This window comes from Rattus norvegicus, chromosome 12 (genome assembly GCF_021556685.1).
Source record: "Rattus norvegicus strain SHRSP/BbbUtx chromosome 12, alternate assembly SHRSP_T2T, whole genome shotgun sequence".
NCBI classification, from domain to species: Eukaryota; Metazoa; Chordata; class Mammalia; order Rodentia; family Muridae; genus Rattus; species Rattus norvegicus.
This window is the reverse complement of record NC_141545.1, coordinates 26284065-26307222: the sequence shown is the minus strand read 5'-3', so window position 1 is coordinate 26307222 and position 23158 is coordinate 26284065. Positions and strand designations below refer to the sequence as shown.

General features: G+C 50.5%; 1 protein-coding gene across 1 annotated transcript in view; it reads right to left on the bottom strand.

The window, feature by feature from the left end:
* The window catches only part of Zan (zonadhesin), a 105620-nt gene that overhangs the window by 34224 nt on the left and 48238 nt on the right, over window positions 1-23158 (bottom strand). Inside the window, 23 exon segments of the mRNA NM_001107134.3 lie at window positions 340-557; window positions 936-1077; window positions 1551-1759; window positions 2133-2274; window positions 3046-3263; window positions 3500-3595; window positions 3878-4019; window positions 4950-5167; window positions 5336-5477; window positions 6790-7010; window positions 7616-7757; window positions 8041-8258; window positions 8797-8938; window positions 10883-11100; window positions 11498-11639; window positions 12809-13029; window positions 13363-13498; window positions 14853-15070; window positions 15438-15564; window positions 16216-16433; window positions 16825-16966; window positions 17305-17522; window positions 22160-22458. Of these exon segments, the coding sequence (NP_001100604.2) occupies window positions 340-557; window positions 936-1077; window positions 1551-1759; window positions 2133-2274; window positions 3046-3263; window positions 3500-3595; window positions 3878-4019; window positions 4950-5167; window positions 5336-5477; window positions 6790-7010; window positions 7616-7757; window positions 8041-8258; window positions 8797-8938; window positions 10883-11100; window positions 11498-11639; window positions 12809-13029; window positions 13363-13498; window positions 14853-15070; window positions 15438-15564; window positions 16216-16433; window positions 16825-16966; window positions 17305-17522; window positions 22160-22458 (4189 nt within the window).

Sequence of the window (23158 nt, the reverse complement as noted above, 5' to 3'; positions counted from 1 at the left end):
CTCATTTTTCGCCGTGTACAAAAACAGGGTGTCCCAGCATCACCGTCTCTGTCTGTCTCTGTCTCTCTCCTACTCCCATTCTCCCCCTTTCCTTCCTCCCCTCAGTTCCTAGATGTTGTCCACTACTGTCTCACAAGTTTCTGGGGATTCTTCTCTTCCTCTCAGAACTCCCAGGGGGAGCCCTGCAGTTAAAGACCCAGGCTACTGTGGCCAGTTTACAAGGGTTGTGTAGATTCAAACTCAGGTCGTCACGCTCACTTCACACAAATTATTTGCCCAGTGATTCATCTCTGCATCCCTTAGCAGCCCCCCCCCCCCGCCCCGTGGGTACTCACTCACCAGGATGAGGGCACCCTGTGTGTCTCTACAGTCACACTCAACTCTGAGGACACACTTGTCACTGTTCAGCACGTAGCCAGACTGGCAGACACATCCCTCCTTGCAGGTGGAGGGGACTTCAGGGCTGGTGCCCCCACAGAGGCCCTCTGGGTCCGAGCAGGAAGGCAGGCAGGAGGGAAGGCAGCTGGCAAAGAGGCTGTGGGCGGGGCATTGAAGAGCTATGGGGTAGAAGGAGAGCGGTTAGTGGAGATGAACAGAGGGGGCCTAGTAAGTCAGATGCTGTTAAAAAAAAAATCGAGCTGGACAAATCAACAGCAGAGCCTCCTGTCCAATTCTGTCCCTCATTCAGCCAACATTTATGGAGGGTGCCGGTATTCTGAGCACTGAGGCTCGAACTAGGAAGCCTCCAACTCTCAGTCAATGTGGAAATCTCCTCGGAGACGAGCATTGAGAAGAGACCCAGCCCGGCAGGGAGACCTCAGAGTTCCAAGCTCTTCGGACACAGCACCGAGTTCCTTCTCGCCCCTCCCCCTCTCTCTGACTTTTTTAACCACCCCAGCCTCCACCACCACCCCAGCCCCAGGGATAGCCCTTACTGATTTTGGTGCAGTTACTGCTGCCATCACCATTGTCCTTGCAGTAGGTCTCTGGGGGACACTGGGAATTCTGGCACTGGATGGTCCCTTCTATGCAGGTACAGGTCTGGGTACAGTCTTTGGAGGTCCAGGTCTTGCCTGCCTGCAGAAGGCAGGCAGTGAGAAAGGACGTGGAGTCTGAGGGATGCTCCAGAGAGACCAGCCAAGCTCAGGCCTGGAGGGTTTATGTATGCTCTCCCTAACCAGTTTCCACATGAGGGTGTACAGCTGTGCTGCTGTGACCAGACACTGAGGAGCTAATGGGCAGGCAGAATTTTACTTCCTTAGAGCCCCACTCTGACCCTCTCCACTAACCCTAATTATTTGCTAAAACACTGAGTCTATGGCTGGGGTTAAATTAGGTTGTAGAGAGCATATGCAGAAAGAATCTTTTAATAGGCACCACTGTATGACTCTCATAGAGTCCTGGCCTACTGTGTGTCTGGCCTACTATGTGTCAGGCCCCGAGCAGTCTTCTCATTCCACGGCCAGCCTTTGAGAACGGGGCATCCCAGGCTGAGCAAAGCAGAGAAAAGATAAAACTGGCCCTCGGTCCCACTCCCCACACCCACTCACCGGAATGATGCCACCGTGGGCATCTTTACAGCCACACTGAGTTCTGGGCACACATGCGTCCTCACTGAACACAAAGCCATGGTTGCAGAGACATCCCTCCTTGCAGATGGAGGGGACGTTGGGGCTGGTGACCTCACAGTGGTTGGAGCAAGAAGGTAGACAGGAGGGAAGGCAGTCGGTGAACTGGCTGTCCACTGGGCACTGCAGAGCTGCAGTGTGAAGAGAGAGTGGTTAGTGGAAAGGGGCAGAGGGGACCCAAAGAAAGAGGAGTGAAGAAATGAGGGTAGGCTGAAATTCAGGGGAGTCTGACCTCATTTCTCCCTTTTTGTTATTCACGCAGCAAATGATTTCTAAGCTGTGGTGCCAAGCCATGAGGAAATAAGAAGATGGAGCTCCCAGGCCAATGTAGGAGACTAACTGAGAAGCTAACACTGAGACTCAACCCAGCCATGGGTGTCCAGAGTCCCTCCTAGCTGTGGTACTTCTGATCCCCTACATCTAAGACCCAGGGACCACGGTCCTTCTTGCTCTGCCTCTGACCCCACCCACCCACCAGCGCACCCTGCCTGCTCTCTCTCTTACTGATTTTGGTGCAGTTAGGGCTGCCATTATCACTGTCCTTGCAGTAGGTCCCTGAGGGACACTGGAAATTCCTGCACTGGATGACCCCTTCTGTGCAGGTACAGCTCTTGGTGCAGCCTCTGGAGATCCAGGTCTTGTCTGCCTGCAGATGCCATGGGGAGAGAAAACGCCTGACAACCACGGACCACTTCTAAAGAGGCAGCTTCACATCCTGTTTGAAGGACTGCCATCTGCCTTTCCTATCTGAAGCTTCCTCCTCCATTGACTCAACACTACAGATTAGAAATACAAATACATTTTTAATTGCAGCTGGTGCGGTGCTTATAGTCTAGCAGTGCAGTGACTACCTAGAATTTCCGAATGAAGTAATGGGGGGATGGGGAAACAGCAGAGGTCATGTCTAGGGCTCCCATGGCATGTGGCTGGGGCTAGACCATTTCCCTAGTCCGTACCCATCTTCTTAGGATCATCTCAGTCAGGGAGGAGCAGAAAGAAGAGGCCTCCAACCCCATTTTGTATTTACATATGATTCATGTGCATATGCGAGAACACATATGGTTTGAGAACAGAACACCATCAAGGTGTCGGTCCTCACATTCCAACTTGTGTGGAGGCAAAGTCCATCTCTTTGATGTTACACACTGCTCTCTACCTATACAGAACTAGATGCAATTTCAGGGGTTCTCTGTCTCCAACTCCCGTTTCCTAATAGGAGCCCTGGGATTAGAGACACAGGCTACCACGCCCAGTTTACATGGATTGTGGGGATTAAAGCTCAAGTCCTCATACTTTCTGAGCAAATATTTTACCCAGTTAGTCATCCCTCTGGCCCCACCAAGCGCATTTCACTCTCTCTCTCTCTCTCACACACACACACACACACACACACACACACACACACACACACACTCACCGAGATGAAAGCACCTTGGGTGTCTTTGCAGCCACAGTGACTCCTGAGCACACACTTGTCCATATGTATCACATAGCCAGGCTGGCAGATGCAGCCCTCCTTGCAGGTGGAGGGGACTTTAGGGCTGGTGCCCCCACAGAGGCCCTCTGGGTCCGAGCATGAGGGTGGACAGGAGGGGAGGCAGTGGGTGTAACGGCTGTGGGCCGGGCACTTCAGAGCTGTAGCATAGAGGGAAATTGCAGTGAGTAGAGAGGACCAGAGGGCCAGAGGAAGCAGAGGTTACGGGAACCATGTTGGGCTGAAAGATAACAGAGTTTGTCTGTCTGTTTGATTTCCCTTTTGCTATTGATTTAACAAATATTTATTGTTCATGAACTGTGTGTCGGGGCCAGAGAGAATTGTGTAGAACGTGGCTGTGGGGCTGGAGAGGTGCTCAGAGGTTAAGAGCACTTACTTGGCTTGTCCTCCGGAGGAACTGTGTTTGGTTCCCAATACCCATGACCATCAGCTCCAAATCTAACAGCCTCTTCTGACCCCTGCCAGCCTTCATCTGCACACGCGTGGAATATACACATATAGGCATATGCAATTAAACGTAAATAAAAAGAAATACGTTTATTAATTTAAAAAGAGATGTATCTTTAAATTTAAATGAGGCTTATCATTGAGAAACTAGAACTGACTAGTCTGGTGTGGGTGCTCAGAATTCCTCTCCACCATGATACCTCCTTAGCCCTAACTTCTTATGCTACCAGACTTATTGCCTTGCCTCTTGTCTCTCCAGCCACGAGCACACCCTCCCCACCCCCCTACCCCACCATGGCTCCCTTACGGATATTAGTGCAGTTGCTGTTGCCATCCGCGATGTCCTTGCAGTAGGTCCCTAAGGGACACTGAAATTTCCTGCAGTGGATGGTCCCTGTCACACAGGTACAGATTTGTGTGCAGCCTTTGTTGATCCACGTCTCGCCTGTCTACAGAAGCCACAGGGAGAGAAAGCGAGTAACGAGACTGGTGCTGGTTCTGGGTCAGTCTAGCCTCCTATGAGGAGCTTGGTATGTGCTGTCAGCAGCTTCCACACCATTCACGGATGCAGAGTATTCGAAGGGGAAAGGCATCGTGGGCTGTGAGCATACCTCAGTCCAGCAAGGGGCTGGTCTGTTGCTCACTGGTGGGGCGGAGGTCTAGAATCTTCCATTGGGTACCTGGGAGTATAGCTCAGAGGCAGAATCTCCGTCTAGAACCCTTCGGTAAAGGGCTAGTAGTGGCCCATGGGTAGAGATGAGGCCTAGAACCCTTCAGTGGAAACCTGGGACTGTAGCTCAAATACAGAGCCTTTAACCTAGATTCCTTTAAGAGTATCTGGGGGCACGGCTTAGCGGTAGAGCAATTGCCTAGCATCCGTTCCTGTGGAACTGAGAGCATGGGTCAGTTTTAGAGCATCTTCTAGGGAGGGGCTTAGGGCATGGCTCAGGCGTAGAGCACTTGCCTAGCAAGTTCCAGGAAAGACCGACTTTCATTTTATGGGACCAACCACGTAGTTAGGCACATCTCACGTCCCACTTAAGAAAAGTCTTTGTAAGTGTGTATCTGTGCAACTGTGTGAGTACGGATGCATTTAAAGGACGGTCTCACGGGCTGGTCCTCATTTTGTGTTCCTGTATTGAGCAGTCTCCCCTCAACCCCTGCCGCATCACTGTTACTCACATAGAAATAGCTAGTTCACAAAGTTTCAGGGAATTATCCTGTCCCCTACCTCTTATCTCCTAGCAGGAGCCCTGGGATTACAAACACACCCCACCCAGGCTGACATTCAGGTCCTCACACTGTGGTGAAGGGCAAACATTTTATCCACTGAGCTCCCTCCAGCCCCTTACCAATCCCCACCGGAAATGCCCACTCACTGGGACGACAGCACCCTGGCCATCTTTGCAGCCACACCGATTTCTGCGTATACACTCCTCATTATACAGCACGTAGCCAGAATGACAGACGCAGCCCTCTTTGCAAGTGGAGAGGGCTTTGGGCCTGGATTCCTCACAGTGGACATTCATGTTAGAGCAGGAAGGGAGGCAGGAAGGGAGGCAGTTGGTGAAGCTGCTGTGGGCGGGGCACTGCAGAGCTGTGGTCGGGGAGAGAGTGAGGTTAGGGGAGAGGAACCCAGGTCAGAGCTATCGAGACAATACTAGAATGCCCAAGCGAGTATAGGGCTTCCTGCCTTTTGTTATTCATTCATCAAACGTTCCGTCATTGGGCACACATTCCCTCCCCTCCCCCATGGCTCCCTTACGGATATTGGTGCAGTTACTGTTGCCATCCTCGATGCCCTTGCAGTAAGTCCCTGAGGGACACTGAAATTTCCTGCACTGGATGGCCCCTCCCATGCAGGTGCAGGTCTGGGTGCAGCCCCTGTTGATCCAGATCTTGTCTACCTGCAGAAGCCAAGGGGAGAGGAAAGGAGTCAGGGCAGAGGGACTGGTTAGAGAGAAACAGCCTCGACTTCCACCTCAAGGGCTGACCTCGGCCCTCCCTATCGGTGGTTCCACATCTACCGAGGAAACCAAACATGGTTGGGAAAGATTTGGAGAGAAAAGGATGCCTCTGGGATGGCGGACATAGCTCAATAGTATTTAAGTGGCTGATGTGTGCCTCACTGTGGGGCCGAGGACTCCCCCTCGGTGCTTGGAAGCACAGCTCAGATGCAGAACCTCTGACTAGAATGGCCATCGACGAGTGGTAGGTATTTGAGAGGGGCTGAGGAGGCTGTAGCTGAGAGGGCCAGGGAGTATATCGAAGTGTTAGAGCCCCTGACCAGATCTCCAGAGAGGAGATCAGTCTCAGCAGTACAGCATCGGTGTAGCATGCTCTAGGATATCACCAACCCTCACATCACACGACCGGCCATACAGACAGACAGAAGAGAGCAGAGGAAAGGAGAAAGTAGTCTCTGATTGCACTGGCTGTGTCAACGTGACACAAGCCAGAGTCATCAGAGAGGAAGGGGCCTCTGTTGAGGAAATGCCTCCATGAAATCCAGCTGTGAGGCATTTTCTCAATTAGTGATCAGTGGGGGAGGCCTTGGCCCATGGTGGGTGGGCTGATGGGCCTGGGTTCTATAAGAAAGCAGGCTGAGCAAACCATGGGAGGCAAGTCAGTGAGCAGCACCCTTCATGGTTTCTGCATCAGCTCCTGCCTCCAAGTTCCTGCCTTGACTTCTCCCAATGGTGGTCTATGATCTGGAAGTGTAGGCTGCAAAGAAAAAGCCCTTTCCTCCCTAACTTGCTTGTTGGTCATGATGGTTCATTGCATCAGTAGACACCCTAAGACACCAATCCTGCCTTTTTGAAAAAAAAAAAAAGGCTTTAGGCAGGGGTGAGGGACACACACGTATGTGTGGCGCTCAGAGGACAGTCTCTAGGGTTGGTCCTCATCTTCCGCCTTGAATTGAGACAGTCTCTTTCTTCCCTTCCTCCATTCCCCGCTCTGTCATCGTGATTTTTGTCTCTTCTCTTTGCTGTTGTCCTTAACCCCTGCCTACACACTAGCTAGCTCTCATGTTTCTCGGGCTCTCCTGTCCCCGCCTCCCACCTCCTAGTAGGATATCCCTGGAATAACAGACACACCACCGAGGCTTACGTTGGTTGTACCAATTCAAACTCATGTCCTCACACTCGGGCAGGCAAACATTTTACCCACTGAACTCTCTCTCCAGCCCCCACCCCCGCATCCCACTCTCCCACTCACGGGGATGAGGACACCCTGGGCGTCTTTGCAGCCGCCACACTCTATTCTGGGCACACACTTGTCGTCAAGCAGCACATAGCCAGGTTCACAGACACAGCCCTCCTTGCAGGCGAAGGGGCCTTTGGTGGTGGAGCCCTCACAGTGGCCTTCTGGGTCCGAGCAGGAAGGCAGGCAGGAAGGGAGGCAGTTGGTGAAGCTGCTGTGGGCGGGGCACTGCAGAGCTGTGAGGGGAAGAGAGTGAGGTTAGGGGAGAGGATACTGGGCAAAGCCTGCTACAGAGAGCAGAGTAGGCAGCAAGTTCCAGAGTGTGGAGCTTCTTCTCCCCTTTGTTATTCATTCATCCAACATTTACTGAATGTGGACTTTTTGTGCCCAGCCATAAGGAAAGAAAGAAAGACTGGATCTCTTGGGGCTGGAGAGGAGGCTCAGCAGTTAAGCAGACTTGCTGTTCTCGTGGTAGATCTGAGTTAAGTTTGGCCTGCTCAAGTCTCCCGTAACTCCAGCTCCTGAACATCTCTCTGATATCCTCTGTGGCTCCTGCATGCCCTGACTCAGGTGCACACACCTATATACTGACATACATGGAACTAAAAATAAAATCTTTCAAAGGAAGCATGCACCTTCCAAGTTAACGCGGAGACTGCCAGCTGAGGACCCAGAGTGAGAAGGAACCCAGCCCAGCCATGGATCCCAGAAGCCATTCCCACTATGATGCCTCTTCTCCCAGATCTCATAGGCCAAGGGGTCTCATCTCCTTCTTGCCCTGCCCCTGGTTGGTCTCTTGAGCCATGAGCACACCCTCTCCACACCCCCGAGGCTCCCTTACTGATTGGAGCGCAGCTACTGCTGTCCCCCTCCGCGTCTTTGCAGTAAGTCCCTGAGGGGCAGTGATGTTTCTGGCACTGGATGGCCCCTCCCACGCAGGTGCAGCTCCGAGTACAACCTCTGTTGATCCAGGTCGTGTCTTCCTGCAGATGTCAAGCGGAAGGAAGTGGGGGCACAGGGTTTGTTAGAGAAGGACAAGGTTGCCTCCTTTCTTAGGGAGTACTTTGTCCTCCTTGTCTCCAGGTTCTGTGTGTACTCATTTACCAACTCTGGATGGAAGGTATTTGGGGACGGGGCAGAAAATGCATTGAAGGTTGTGGGCATAGCTCAGCGGTATAGTACGTGCCTAGAATCCTCCAGTTTCACACACTGGCCCCTTCCCAGCCCCACCCCCACCCCCAAATCCCACTCTCCACACCCACTCACGAGGATGAGGACACCCTGGGTGTCTTTGCAGCCACACTCTATTCTGAGCACACACTTGTTGCCATTCAGCACATAGTCAGGTTCACAGACACAGCCCTCCCTGCAGGTGGAGGGGGCTTTGGTACTGGAACCCTCACAGTGGCCATCAGGGTCCGAGCAGGAAGGCTGACAGTGTGGAAGGCAGTTGCTGTAGTGGCTGTGAGCCGGGCAATGGAGCTCTAGGGGGTGGAGGGAGACTAGAATTAGTAGAGGTGACCTAAAAGGTCCAAGTGAGCAAACTACAGAAACCAGACGGGGAGCAGAGAGGTGGTTCAGCCTTTAAGATTGCTTGCTGCTGTTAGATGGGACTTGAATTCAGCCTCCATGTAAGGTGGCTCGATACCTCATATAATTCCTCCTTCAGGGACTCAGTGTTCCTTTTGGCCTCCACATGTACTACACTCACTACACTCATGTGCGCGCGCGCACACACACACACACACACACACACACACACACACACACACACACACACGCATACAGCACTATACGTGTATTAAAAGCATCCTTTAAGAGAATGTGGACCTTCTAGCTCAGTTTGGAGATGAACAATCTAAAGACAGTGATGAGAGGGTGCTCACGCTCCCTCCCCAGAGTGGTACCCCCCCCAACCCCAGATCTTAAAGCCCAGAGGGCTGAACTCCTCCTTCCCCTCCCGATGCTTCCAGCCATGAGCACACCCTCCCCCACCCCCCACCCCCGCCATGGCTCCCTTACCGATATTGGTGCAGTTACTGTTGCCATCCTCGATGTCCTTGCAGTAAGTGTCTAAGGGACACTTGAAATTCTGGCACTGGATGGCCCCTCCCATGCAGGTGCAGGTCTGGGTGCAGCCCCTATTGATCCAGATCGTGTCTGTCTGCAGAAGCCAATGGGGAGAGGCAGGGAGTCGGGGCAGAGGGACTGGTTAGAGAGAAACAGCCTTGACTCTTGTTTGAAGGGCTGACCTTTGCCCTCTGTATTAACTCATGTCATGTCTATCCTAAACATGGAAGGAAGAGATTTGGGGGGAATGCATCTCGGGCTGTGTACATAGCTTACTGGTACAGAACATGCCTAGAACCCTGAGGATTTGAAGGTTTCGTTTGGTGTTAGAGCTTAAGCCTATACTCCGCAATTGGTGGCTTTGGGAGCATAGCTCAGAAACAGAAGTCTGTAGAACACTTAACCTGGCATCCTCTAAAGGGAATAGGAGATTGGTTGAGAGGTAGAGCAATTGCCCAGAATTTTCCAGTGAGGGGCTAGGGACCAGGCTCATAGAGAATCTGCTAGGATCCCCAGTGAGGGTGGGGTATGGTTTAGTGGCAGACCTCAGTCCTCAAATGCATGTTAGGTAATGTATAACTCATTCTTATATCCCTGAGAGGGGACAGGAGCCTGGATCAGCAGAGGAACACTGGCCTAACATTCTAGGACTTCCTTTTTTTTTTTTTTTTTTTTTTTTTTTTTTTTTTTTTATAGACGTGATTTCTCTGTGTAGCCCTGGTTGTACTGGAACTCACTGTGTAGACCAGGCTGGCCTCAAACTCAGATATCCCCCTGCTTCTGACTTCCGAGTGCTGGGATTAAAGGTGTCCTTCACTTTCTAATCTTTATCCATTCAGATAGGGAGCATCCCAAGCAGAGAGAAGCAGAAGAGAGGAGGCAGTGACCCCAATCCCAGCTGGATTTTTGTTTGTTTTTGTTTTGAGACAGGATCTCATTTGGTAACCCTGTCTGTCCTAGAACTCACTTTGTACACCTAGCTGGTCTTGAACTCATAGAGATCTACCTGCCTCTACCTGTGCCTGTGCCTGTGCCTGTGCCTGTGCCTGTGCCTGTGCCCGTGCCCCTGCCCCTGCCCCTGCCCCTGCCCCTGCTCCTGCCCCTGCCCCTGCCCCTGCCCCTGCCCCTGCCCCTGCCTCTCTGCTCCTGCCTCTGCCTCTGCCTCCTGAGTGCTGGGCTTACAGAAATGTGCCTCCATATGTAACAGTTGTATAGCTTGGCCTTCAAGTATGACTCCTAACAGTAGAAACAGGGACTGTCCTGTGACTCTGTCGCCTGCCTTTGGATTCCTTTCCTCTCACTGGGCTGCCTCACCTAGCCTCAATAGAAGATGCACCTAGTACTACTGCAACTTGATATGCCAAGGCTGGTTGATCCATTGGAGGCGTCCCCTTTTACTAAAGAGAAAGGGAGGAGGACTGGATAGGGAGAGGGGGAAAGAATTGGGAGAGGAAGGAGGGGAAACTATGGTATGGATGTAAAGGAAATAAAATAAATGAATTTAAAAAAGAAAAAAAATGTGTCACCATATTCAGTACAATGCTAGTTTTTAGAACAAATGTGTGTGTACATGTATATGCATGTGTACATGTATGTGTGTGCACATGTGTGTGAACACAGGTATGTATATGTGTGCATGTATGTTTGTGTTTTCTTTGGCATGCCTGTAAATAGGAGTGCATATATCTGTAGAAGCCAGAGAAAATCTCAGGTGTTGGTCCTCACATTCTACAGCTCTCTCTCTCTCTCTCTCTCTCTCTCTCTCTCTCTCTCTCTCTCTCCACCTCCTTCCTTGCCTCCTTCCCTCCCTATCCCTATCCTTCTCCCTCTCCCTCCCCCTTCTCTCCTTTAGGTTTCTGGGAATTCTCCTGCCCCTGTACCCCATATGCCAATAGGACCCCCTGGAATTAGAGCCAGGCTAACACAGTTTCCACAGGTTGTAGGGGTTCAAGGTCAGGTTCTCACACTTGCAGAACAAATGTTTCATACGCCGGGCCACTTCCCAGCCCCAAGCATCCCACTCTCCACGCCCACTCACGGGGATGAGGACACCATGGGCATCTTCACAGTCACACTCAATTTTGAGCACACACTTGTCGTTCCTCAGCACATAGCCGGGTTCACAGACACAGCCCTCCCTGCAGGTGGAGGCCGCTTTCTGGCTGGTGCCCCCACAGAGGCCCTCTGGGTCCGAGCAGGAAGGCAGGCAGGAGGGAAGGCAGTGGGTGTAGAGGCTGTGAGGGGGGCACTGCAGAGCTGTGGGGGGAAGAGAGAGCAGGGTAAGTGGAGAGGCCCAGAGGCGGCTTATGGAAGCAGATGCTGTAGAAACGGGAGAAGGTAAAGTGTTCACGAGAACTTGAAGGTAGTTTTTTTTATTTTTTCCCCTCAAAAACATTTATTGAACAGGCTATATGCCAATCCCCTAGGAAAGAAAGTAATAAGAATGGACCTTCTAAGTTATTATGGGGTAGTAACCATGAGGAAACCAAGACTAGGAAAGTACTTAGCCCAAAAACTGGTCCCTAGAATCTCTCCTCACTGTGTCACCTCCTACCCCAACCTTTAAGGCCCAGGGGACTAAGTCCCTTCTTGCCGTGCCCCCAGTCTCCCCAGTCATGAACAGCACCCTCCCCCTTTCCTGTGGTCCTCTTACAGATTTTGGTGCAGTTAGTGTTGCCATCCTCAATGTCCTTGCAGTAAGTCCCCAAGGGACACTGGAAATTCGTGCAGTGGATGGTCCCTGTCACACAGGTACAGATTTCTGTGCAGCCTTTGTTGATCCATGTCTTGTCTGCCTACAGAAGCCACAGGGATTAAAAACGGAGCCGGGGCAGAAGGTCTGGTTCCAGGGCCACAGCCTCATCTCTCTGAAGTGTTGACCTTTGCCCTTCGTAGCTGCAGACTTCTATTCAGTCAACCAACTATTGATGGAAAGTGGGGGTGGGGGAAGCCCTGTGCGATTGGCAGAGCACCTGCCTGGAAGCCCTCATCAGAATGCTTACAGAGGGACTCCGAGGTAGAGGTATCGGTCAAGCCTCCAATCTCTCCTTGGTGGCCTGGGGCAGTTCACACAGCTTCTGACTACATAAGATTTGACTGTTAGGCTCAGCTACAGAGAGCACACTCATCTAATATCTGCCAGAACCTGATTAACCTTCACACTCCGGAGGCAGCCATGTACATAGACAGGCTCATCCCAGGCACACAAGTCGGAAGGAAAGAGAAAGTTTGCCCAACTGCACTTTTCAAAACGATCTTTGTGTGTGGTGGGTATGTTTATGTGTGGGGACTGCAGCACATGAATCTGCAGAAGTCAGAGGGTAATAATCCTCGCCTTTCATTTCATATTGAGACAGTGCGCTCTCTCTCTCTCTCTCTCTCTCTCTCTCTCTCTCTGTCTCTCTCTCTGTCTCTCTCTCTGTCTCTCTCTGTCTCTCTCTCTGTGTCTCTTCTCTCTCTGTCTCTGTCTCTCTCTCTGTCACTGTCTCTCTCTCTGTTTCTTCTCTCTGTCTCTCTGTCTCTGTCTCTCTCCGTCTCTCTGTCTGTCTCTCTCTGTCTCTCTCTGTCACTGTCTCTCTCTGTCTCTCTCTGTCTGTTTTTGTATCTCTCTGTCTCTGTCTCTCTGTCTCTCTGTCTCTCTGTCTCTGTCTCTGTCTCTCTCTCTCTCTCCTCCTTCCTTCCCTTCCCTCCCTCCCCTCTTTGTCCTTCTCCACTAAGCACACAGCACTCGGGTAGCCCTCAAGTTTCTAGGGATTCTCCTGTCTCTACCTCCCATCTCCCAGTAGGAGCTCTAGATTACAGGCATAGGCTACCCACCCAGTTACTTGCATGGCAGAGATTCACATGTGTTCCAGAGATTCAAACGCAGGTCCACATTCTTCTGATGCATATACCTTACTCTCTGAGCCATTTCCCCAGCCACCCCTACTCCTACCCCCGCATCCCACTCTCCACGGCCACTCACAGAGATGAGGACACCCTGGGCGTCTTTGCAACCACCACACTCTAATCTGGGCACACACTTGTCGTCAAGCAGCACATAGCCAGGTTCACAGACACAGCCCTCCTTGCAGGCGAAGGGGCCTTTGGTAGTGAAGCCCTCACAGTGACCTTCTGGGTCCAAGCAGGAAGGCAGGCAGGAAGGGAGGCAGTTGGTGAAGCTGCTGTGGGCAGGGCACTGCAGAGCTGTGGGGTAGAGGGAGAGTTGGGTTAGTAGAGAAGATTAGAGAGGCTCAGGGAGCAGTGACTATGGAAACCAGGCATGGCCGGATGACCAACCCATTGCCTTATTCATCCAGCAAACATTTACTGAGCATGAGTGCTAAGCTCCAAGGAAGCAATGAAGTGGGGTACTAACCAAGGAAAGACAAATGCTGAGAAAGAACCAGATGAGTTGTGGTGTCCCAGAATCTCTCTCCTCTATCCCTGATCTCGAAGGCCTGGGGAACCAATCTCCCTCTCCCCTGAGCCCTTTAGTCAGGGGCACAGCAGCTCCACCTCCCACCATGGCTCCCTTACTGGCGCAGTTACTGGTGCCATCCGCAATGTCCTGGCAGTAAGTCCCTGAGGGACACTGGAAATGCTGGCATCGAACGACCCCCTCCATGCAGTTACAGCTCTGGGTACAGCCTCTGGAGGTCCAGTTCTTGCCTGCCTGCAGAAGCCATAAAAGGAAATGAGGAAGAGCAGGCTGGTTCGAGGGACACAGATGCACCCAGGTCCGAAGGGCTTCAATCTGCCCTCCCTATTTGTAGATTCTCCACCTAGTGTGCCAATCACCCGCAGGTGGGAAAAAAAAAAGGAAAACCATTATATCTTGTCAGGATGTGGTGGCACACACCTTTGGTCCAAGCACTCGGGAATCAAAAGCAGGTGGATGTCAGTAAGTTCTAGGTCAGCCAGAGCTACACAATGGGATCCTGTCTCAAAATCAAGACCAAACAAAGGACCCAATGCTGCACCTGCGGCTGGGGGTACAGTGCTTGCCTGGGATCCTCCTGTGAGAGCGCCTCCATATGGAAGGGAATGGCTCACTGTTAGAGCCACCAAACCTATTTAAAGAAATACATACATACATGCATACATACATGCATACAACATGCATGTATACACACATGCATGCATACACGCGCACATACATACATGCACACATACATAATACACATGCATGCATACACACATAGCACATGCATGCATGCACACACATAATACATGCATGCATGCATACACACATAATACATGCATGCATGCATACATATACACATGCGCTGCTCTCCACAAGACTAGCACTGTGAGTACCGAACCACTACAATAGTTTTTGTGGGTTGTGGTAATTTGAACCCCAGGTCTTCTTAGGTGCACTATAGTTGATGGCTATTCTTGGTTGCCAACCTGATTACATCTGGAATGAACTAAAAACCAAAAGGCTGGACACACCTATGAGTGATTTCCTTTCTTAATCAAATCATTTGAAGAGGGAAGACCGACTTCTAATCTGGATCTTTGAGGTAAGAAGATTCACCTTTTTTTTTTCTTTTTTTCAGAGCTGGGGACCGAACCCAGGGCCTTGCGCTTGCTAGGCAAGCGCTCTACCACTGAGCTAAATCCCCAACCCCGAAGATTCACCTTTAATAGGCACCATACCTTGTACTGGCAGTCTACATAAGGGCACTGCAGAGTTTTCTCTCTCTTTGTATGCGTGCTCTCTCTAGCAAATCCATTCCTTCACTGGTATTAAAGCCTACTTCTTTGAGATTCTGGAATATATTAAAGCCCAGTATATGCCCAAGAGATCTAGCTTCATGGACTGAACAACTACTAGATTCTTGGACCTCCCATTTGTAGACAGCCATTGCTGGATTAGCTGGACCACAGTGTGTAAGTCACTCTAATAAATCCCCTTTCTATACATAGTCATTCCACCCGCTGTCACTTAGAGAACCCTGATCAATACGCACAAGAGAGTGACCCACCAAGCACTCTCAAACCCACTTTCTACACCAACTCACAAGAATGAAGCCACCCTGCGTGTCTCGGCAGCCACACTCGATTTTGAGCACACACTTGTCGTCTTGTAGCACATAGCCAGATTGACACACGCAGCCCTCTTTGCAGTGAGAGGGGCCTTTGGTGTTGATGCCCTCACAGTGGCCTTCGGGATCAGAGCAGGAAGGATGACAGGGGGGAAGGCAGTCTGTGAACTGGCTGTGGGCCGGGCACTGCAGAACTATGGGGTTCAAGGAGAAGGTGGTTAGTGGAGAGAGTAGAGGTGCCCTGTAGAATACAGAAACCAAGCTGGGTAGAATAACAGATCTTGGGGCTTCTCCCCTTTCACTGTGCATTCAGCAAACACTTACTGACAGTGGATTCTGTGCCAAGACATAGGGAAGAAAGGAGAAAGAATGTGGGAGAGTAACCATTTAGAGTCTAGCGTTGGGAACAGATTTAGCTAAACATGAGTCACTAGAGGGTTTCCTAACTAGGGTATCTCTTAGCCCTCAGCTTTAGGCCCAGAGGGCCCAGATCCTCTTGCCCTGCCTCTGACTTTTCCTGCCTTGAGCACACCCTCCCCACCCTGCCCACAGCTCCCTTACAGATTTTGACACAGGTACTGTTCCTGCAGTAAGTCCCTGAGGGACAGTGAAAATCCCGGCACCTCAAGGTCCCTTTCACGCAGGTACAGCTCTGCGTACAGTCTTCGGAGATCCAAGTCTTGCCTGCCTACAGAAGTCAGGGGATAAGAAAGGAGGTGTAGACTGAGGGGATGCTCTCAAGAATCGGGCTAGCCTCATGTCTCAAGGGTTTCTGTATGCTCCCTGCCTTTGAGTTCCATATCTACTCAGCCAACCAAGTACCAGTACAAAATATCTGTTGTTTTTTAAAAAGATTGATTTATGTATGTGAGCACACTGTCGCTGTCTTCAGACACACCAGAAGGAAGCATCAGATCCCGTTACAGATGGTTGTGAGCCACCATGTGGTTGCTGGGAATTGAACTCGGGACCTCTGGAAGAGCAGCCGGTGCTCTTAACCCCTGAGCCATCCCTCCAGCTCCGTATCTGTTGTTTTTTAATGGGGCCGTAGACAAAAAGCCTTTATGGAGCATCATGGGGTGTGGCTAAGAAGTACATTGTTAGCCCAGAATCACATCAGACAGAGAGTGCTGCATGGTTCAGGGTTAGAAGGCTTGCCTAGAATCCCATAGTGATATACTGGGCTAAAGCTCATCCCCAGAGCATGTGTCTGCTGTGTACCAGGCCCTAAGCTGTCCTCACATTCCAGAGATAGCCATAAGGACAGGAGCATCCCAAGCAGAGACAAGCAGAGGGAAGGAGGAAGGGGACCCAAAACCTACTCTCCACGCCCACTCACCAAGATGAAGCCACGCTGGGTGTCTTTGCAGGCACACTCAGTTGCGGGCACACACTTGTCGTTATCAGATACAAAGCCAGTCTGGCAGAGGCAGCCTTCTCTGCAAATGGCAGGGATGTCGGGGCTTGTGGCCTCACAGTGGCCATCTGGGTTGGAGCAGGTAGGAGGACAGGGGGGAAGGCATTTGGTGTAGATGCTGTGGACCGGGCACTGAACACCTACAGGGAGGAGGAGAGGCAGGTTACTGGAGAGGTTCAGAAGGGCTGGACAAAGCAGAAACTACAGAAATCAGGCTGGGCTTGAGTGACAAGAAGCCAAGACTACGTTCATTCTGTTACTGCCAGCAGCTGTTAACCGAGTGTGCACTTGGTGCCACAACCTTAGAAAAGAAGAAGATGGATCTCCCAAGGGAACGTGGGAGACTAACTTGAATTAAAAGACTTAAATTGCAAAGGAACACAGCCCAGCCATGCTTTCCCAGAACCCCTCTGCACTGTGGTACCTCCTATCCTCCACCTCTTAGGCCAGGGGACTAAAGGACCTTCTTGTCTTGCCACCGGTCCCTCCAGAAATAAGCACACCCTCTCCACCTTCTCCATGGCCCCTTACTGATTTTGACACAGGTACTGCTGCCATCTTCATTGTCCCTGCACTGAGCCCCCAAGGGACACTGGAAATTCTGGCACTCAATGGTCCCTCCAATGCAGACACAGTTCTGGGTACAGCTATTGGAGATCCAGTTCTTCCCTTCCTGCAGAAGCCATGTGAAGGGAAATATAGTAAGTGGGAGGGAGATACTTCTGGAAAGACAGCCTTCCTGTCTGTATGCAGGTTTCACCTCCACTGAGTCAATAAACCAAGATGGGAGGTGGGGGCTGGAGGTGGTGTTCAGAAAAGAGCTCCTGTGTACAGTCCCCCATCAAGTGACTGGGGACATAGTTCAGAGGTAGTGCACTAATCGGAGCCTGTGCCAGGCTCTGACCAATTTTCATACTCCAAAGCCATTGGTCCAGACAAGTTCATTCCAGATTGAGAGAAGCAATGGAAAGGAAAAAGTGACCCCCAATCCCACTTTCTCCTCCCACTCACCGGGGTGAAGACACCTTTACCATCTCTGCAGCCACATTGAGATTTGAGCACACACTTGTCATTATTCAGCACATAGTCAGGTTGACAGATGCAACCCTCCTTGCAGGTGGCAGGGACTTTGTGGCCAGAGCCCTCACAGCGGCTGTCTGGGTCCAAGCAGGAAGGTAGACAGGAAGGGAGGCAGTTTGTGTAGTGACTGTGAGCTGGGCACTCCAGAGCTATGGATTAGAGGGAGACTGGCATAAGTTACAGGGGTCAGAAGGGGCCCGAGGAAGCAAAGGCTGCAGAAATCAGGGCAGGTTCAATCAACATAACTTGACTCCCATTTTATTATTATTCATTCAACTTTGGCTGAGTATGGGCTGTGGGTATAGCCCCGAAGAAATAAATGAGAAAGTAAACAAACAAACAAACAAACAACATTCTTTTAAATTTATGTGGGAAACCTATCCAGGTTAGCCCATATAGCAAAATGCCCTTCATGTCTTCAGTCGATAAGTATAGGACATACAGTTGAGCACTAGGTATAATGTGGCCACATGGCAGTGAGGGAAACTGTTGAGAATTTAAAATGGTCTTTAAGGGAAAGAGCTAAACTCCAACACTCAGGGGACAGAGCAGAAGGATCCAAGAACCAAGGCTATCCTTGGCTATACAAGTAAGTTTTAACAATGTAGAGAGACAGGGCTCAACAGATGTCCCAGCAGGTAAAGGTGTTTGCTGTCAAGTCTGATGACCTGAATTGAATTTCTGAGATCCACACAGCGAAAAGAGCGAACTAACTCTCCAAAGCTGTCTTCTGATTGCTGCATGCCTGTGGCTACACGCTTGCACGTATGTACGCATGCTCTCGCATGCACGTGCACAGATAATAAACAAATAGATGTAATAACGCAAAATAGAGAGTGGGCAAATGCAGTACACGCTGCACTCAATGGAGTACACACTGCATTCATGGGCGGGCAGAGCGAGCCATACGCTGTTCGCATCGGTTATCCCTCAGTTAACTAACTGGCTCTTTCCCCAGCCCATCATGAGGGATTCTAGGCAGTCATTCTACCACTGTGCTATCCTCCTGGCCTGGCTGACTTAGCATGCACACCCTGTTATATATCAGAAGCCATCGAGGTGGTTGGAAGTATATTGGAGGTTGTACATGGGTACTGAAAAGACTCTATGTCACTTTATGAAAGGGACATAGACATCCTCGGATGTTGCTACCTTTGTGGTTCCTGGACCCAGTCAGAACCCCGCTGATATGAAGGGACAACTAAATTAACAACAACAGCAACAACAACAACAACAATAATAACAATAATAATGCAAAAAAGTTTTCATTATTCCTTGTTTTACATTATGTGTATATGTGTGTGCATGTGTGTGCATGCATACTTGTGTGTGGGTTTGCTGTGTCATGTGTGTAAGGGAGCCCACGGAGGCCAGAAGAAGGGATTAGATCCCCTGGAGGTGGAGTTACAGGGGTTTGGGAGCCATCTGATGTGGATGTTGGGACCTCTGCAAAAAGTGCTGAGTCATCTTTCCAGTCCCCCCTTTAAAAATTTAAAGGCTCTTGGTTTATGGTGAGGGTCACACAACCGTAAAGATCCTAACAGTGCCTACTGAGCCATCTCTCCAGCCCCCCCCCCCTCTTTTTTTTAAAGTTATACAACTTAAAAAAGACCCACTGGTATTTGGAGGATCAGAAGTGCAAGGTCATGTTTGGCTCCCATGGAAGTCTGAGGCCAGTCTGGGTGGATGGCTATAAGGAAACAGTATTTTTCCAGACGCAACAAGGCATTCGCATACATCGACTCACAGTGGTTGTGACAACACGCACGAGACTTGCACAAGTTCAAGTTCAACAAAATCTCAGCATGGAGAAGGGAACCATGAATGAGCTCCTACCCTAGCTGAAGAACTATTAGCACCTGGTACCTGACAGGAGCAGAGCCAGCTTTGGGGACGTAGAATACACACCAAAGGATGCCTACACCTCCACAAATACCCCAAAATACCACCACCACCACCAACAACAACAACAACAACAAGCCAGCCAGGCAGTGGTAGGACATGCCTTTGATCCCAACACTTGGGAAGCAGAGGCAGGTGGATTTCTATGAGTTTGCGGCTAGTCCGGTCTACAGAGTGAGTTCCAGGACAGCCAAAGCCACACAGGGAGACTTTGTTTTGAAAGAAGAAGAAGAAGAAGAAGAAGAAGAAGAAGAAGAAGAAGAAGAAGAAGAAGAAGAAGAAGAAGAAGAAGAAGAAGAAGAAGAAGAAGAAGAAGAAGAAGAAGAAGAAATATTACATATAATGCATGTAAGTGTATGTGCATACATATGCAGTTTAAATGAAGTGATGTCACCTAGGTTGGCAAAGCACCTACAGAGCAAGACTAACAAAACCCTCAGTATCAGGTGTGAGAAACCCCTTTGGAGTTGTTGGTCAGTGTGGTGGTTTATATATGCCTGGCCCATGGGAAATGGCACTATTAGGAGGTGTGGCCTTGTTGGAAGAGGTGTGGCCTTGTTGGAGGAGGTGTGGCCTCGTTAGGTGTTACTGTGGAGGTGGGGCTTTGAGGTCCCATTCATATGCTCAAGTCTGCCCAGTGGGATCAGAGCCTCCTCCACAGGTGTCTGAGGAAGAGTCTCCTCCTGGCTGCCTTTGGCTTAAGATGTAGAACTCTTGGCTCCTCTAGCACTAAGTCTGTCGGCCATGACTCCTTGCTTCTCACCGTGATGATGGACTGAACCTATGAAACTGTAAGCCAGGCTCAATGAAATGTTTTCCTTTATAGGTGTTGCCTTGGCCATGGTGTCTCTTCGCAGCAATAAAACCCAAACGTAGATGGTCATGGAAGTCCAAAAAAATGCCCAACACAATGGAGCCGTGAGTGCCCTCCAAACGTGAAGGTAGATTCCGTTTGCTGAGGACACAGACACTGAAGGATCTGAGCTGGATCCTATCTGAAAGCCTTGCCCCGAGGACTGGTTTTCATGGTTCCAGGAGGTGCTGTGCAGATTTCAAAGGAAGGAAAGAAACAACCACTTGTCCTACCCAGCTGGGACCCCTATGCGTCACAACAGCAAGCGTGGTAAGATAGCCCCTCGGGTCCGATGCTGGTACTCATATCTTGGCAATAACCAAAAGCTGTCTAGTTGCACGTAAGGCCCGCTCAGCAAGAGGGAACGAGCGCCTGGTACGGGGAACCTAACCCGGGGTCATGGATCTTAATGAAGACTCCACCACTTCACTAAACCGGAATAATTTTGAGCTGCATTCTAACTACGTATCCTTTATCCACAGATAAGTATAGCTCTCTTGGGGCTGAGGATTTAGCTCAGTGGTAGAGCGCTTACCTAGGAAGCGCAAGGCCCTGGGTTCGGTCCCCAGCTCCGAAAAAAAAAAGAACCAAAAAAAAAAAAAAAAAAGTATAGCTCTCACCCTCAGCCTAGAAACTTCTCTTTGCAACAGATGGAGACCATCACAAATAATCAAGAGAGGTCCAAGTGTAAAACAACTGCTTAGACCCCCTCTAATAAATCTGCGTCGAAACGCCTACAACCAAGGCTCGGGAACACTGCAGAAGAGGGGACGGAAGGAGCCTAAGAGTCCGAGCGCCAGGGAATCTGCTGTGAGATTGTATCTCCTGGAAACAACGGGGAGGCTGCAGTCATGATGCTTATCCCCATGATAATGATAATTAGCTCCACAAATGAACCCCCAACTGATGATCCGTTACCAATTGGTCAGCCCTGAAATCATATATGAATCATATATAATGGAGATGGCTGTACTGAAGAATAGCACATTGACATTGGCTTCTAGTCTCCATATGCACAGACACATGCATATGCGCCCTCCCCTCCCCCTCTTCCCTCCCTCCCTCTCTCCTCTTCCTTCCCTCCCTCCCCTCCTCTTCCCTCCCTCTCCCTCTCTCTCTCTCTTTCTTTCTCTCTCTCTCACAAACACACACACCCCTTTCTCTCTCTCACACACACACACTCACACTTACCTCTCTCTCTCACACACAACACATTTCTCTCTCTCTCACAAACACACACACACACCCCTTTCTCTCTCTCTCACACACACACACTCACACACACACCTTTCTCTCTCTCTCTCACACACACACCTCTCTCCCTCTCACACACACACACACCTCTCTTTCTCTCTCTCTCACACACACACATCTCTCTCCCTCTCTCTCTCTCCTCTCTCTCTCTCACACACACACACTCACACCTACCTCTCTCTCACACACACACACCTCTCTTTCTCTCTCTCACACCCACATTTCTCTCTCTTTCTCTCTCTCTCACAAACACACACACACCCCTTTCTCTCTCTCTCTCTCTCACACACACACACACTCACACACCTTTCTCTCTCTCTCTTTCACACACATCTCTCACACACACACACCTCTCTTTCTCACACACACATCTCTCTCTCTCACACACACACACACCTCTCTTTTCTCTCTCCACACACACACATCTCTCTCTCTCTCACACACACACACACACCTCTCTTTCTCTCTCCACACACACACCCCTCTCTCTCACACACATACACACACACCTCTCTTTCTCTCTCTCTCTCTCTCTCTCTCTCTCACACACACACACACACACACACACACACCCCTCTCTCTCTCTCTCTCTCTCTCTCACACACACACACACACACACACACACACCTTTTTAGGGTATAGCGGAACACACCTATTACCCCAGTGTTCAGGAGGCAGAGGCAGGAAGACCACGCTTTTGAAGCCAGCTTAAACTAGAGAGAAATTGAGGAACAGTGTGGTTTCAGCGTAGCTATGGGGTAACCTCAAGGCACTCACGGCAAAAGCTGCTGTTCCTCCAGATAGGTGGCTCGAGCCCCTGGTTCCGGCAGGAATCTTCGAAAGACTGCAGAGAATCACAAAGAGCACGGAAGAGTTCTCCGAATTCACAGAAGCTGTTCATGCACTTCAGCAAGAAGGGCTTGGTGGGTACCCGGGAAGAACAGTGGGCCCAGGCGGGACTCTGGAGGGCGGTTTGACAGTTTGCCTGGGCTTGCTCAAAGTCTATGGGCCTGCACTTCCCATGCATGACCTCCTGCTGTTCCACATGGACGCTCTGTTCTTCTATTTTCTGGCAGCTGGAATGGGAGAGCAATGGTTCAGCAGAGCTGGGTTGGCGGTACATGCCTGCTGTCCCTGCCCGCTGTCCCAGTGCTTGCCAGTGGGAGGCTGGGGGATCAGAAGTTCAAAGTTGGGGCTGGTGAGATAGGCCAGCAAGTAAAGCACGTGCCACTAAGTCTCAGGACCTGAATTTGACCTGGAACCTACATAATGAAGAGGGAGAGAACAGACCCATGCAAATTGTCCTCTGACCTACACACACACACACACACACACACACACACACACACACACACACACGCACACACACCAAAGGTGATGGTGAATAGCTCAGCAGGTGTAAGTACAAGACTCCCCATGAGCATCATGGCACTTTTGAGCCCATACTCACACATACACCATATGTACACGATAACGATGAATAAAATAAAATGGAAGTTGGGAATATAGTTGCAGGTTAGGGCCCTCGCCTGGAATGTTTGAGGTCCACTATCCTACAAAAAGAAGAGGAGGAGGAGGAGGAGGAGGAGGAGGAGGAGGAGGAGGAGGAGGAGGAGGAAGAGGGGGAGGAGGAGGAGGAAGAGGAAGAGGAGGAGGAGGAAGAAGAAGAGGAGGAGGAGGAAGGGAGGGATGGAGGGAGGGAAGGAAGGAAGAAAGAGAGAAAGGAAGGAAGGAGAAAAGAAATAAGGAAGGCACTAGGTGTGGTGCTGCATACTT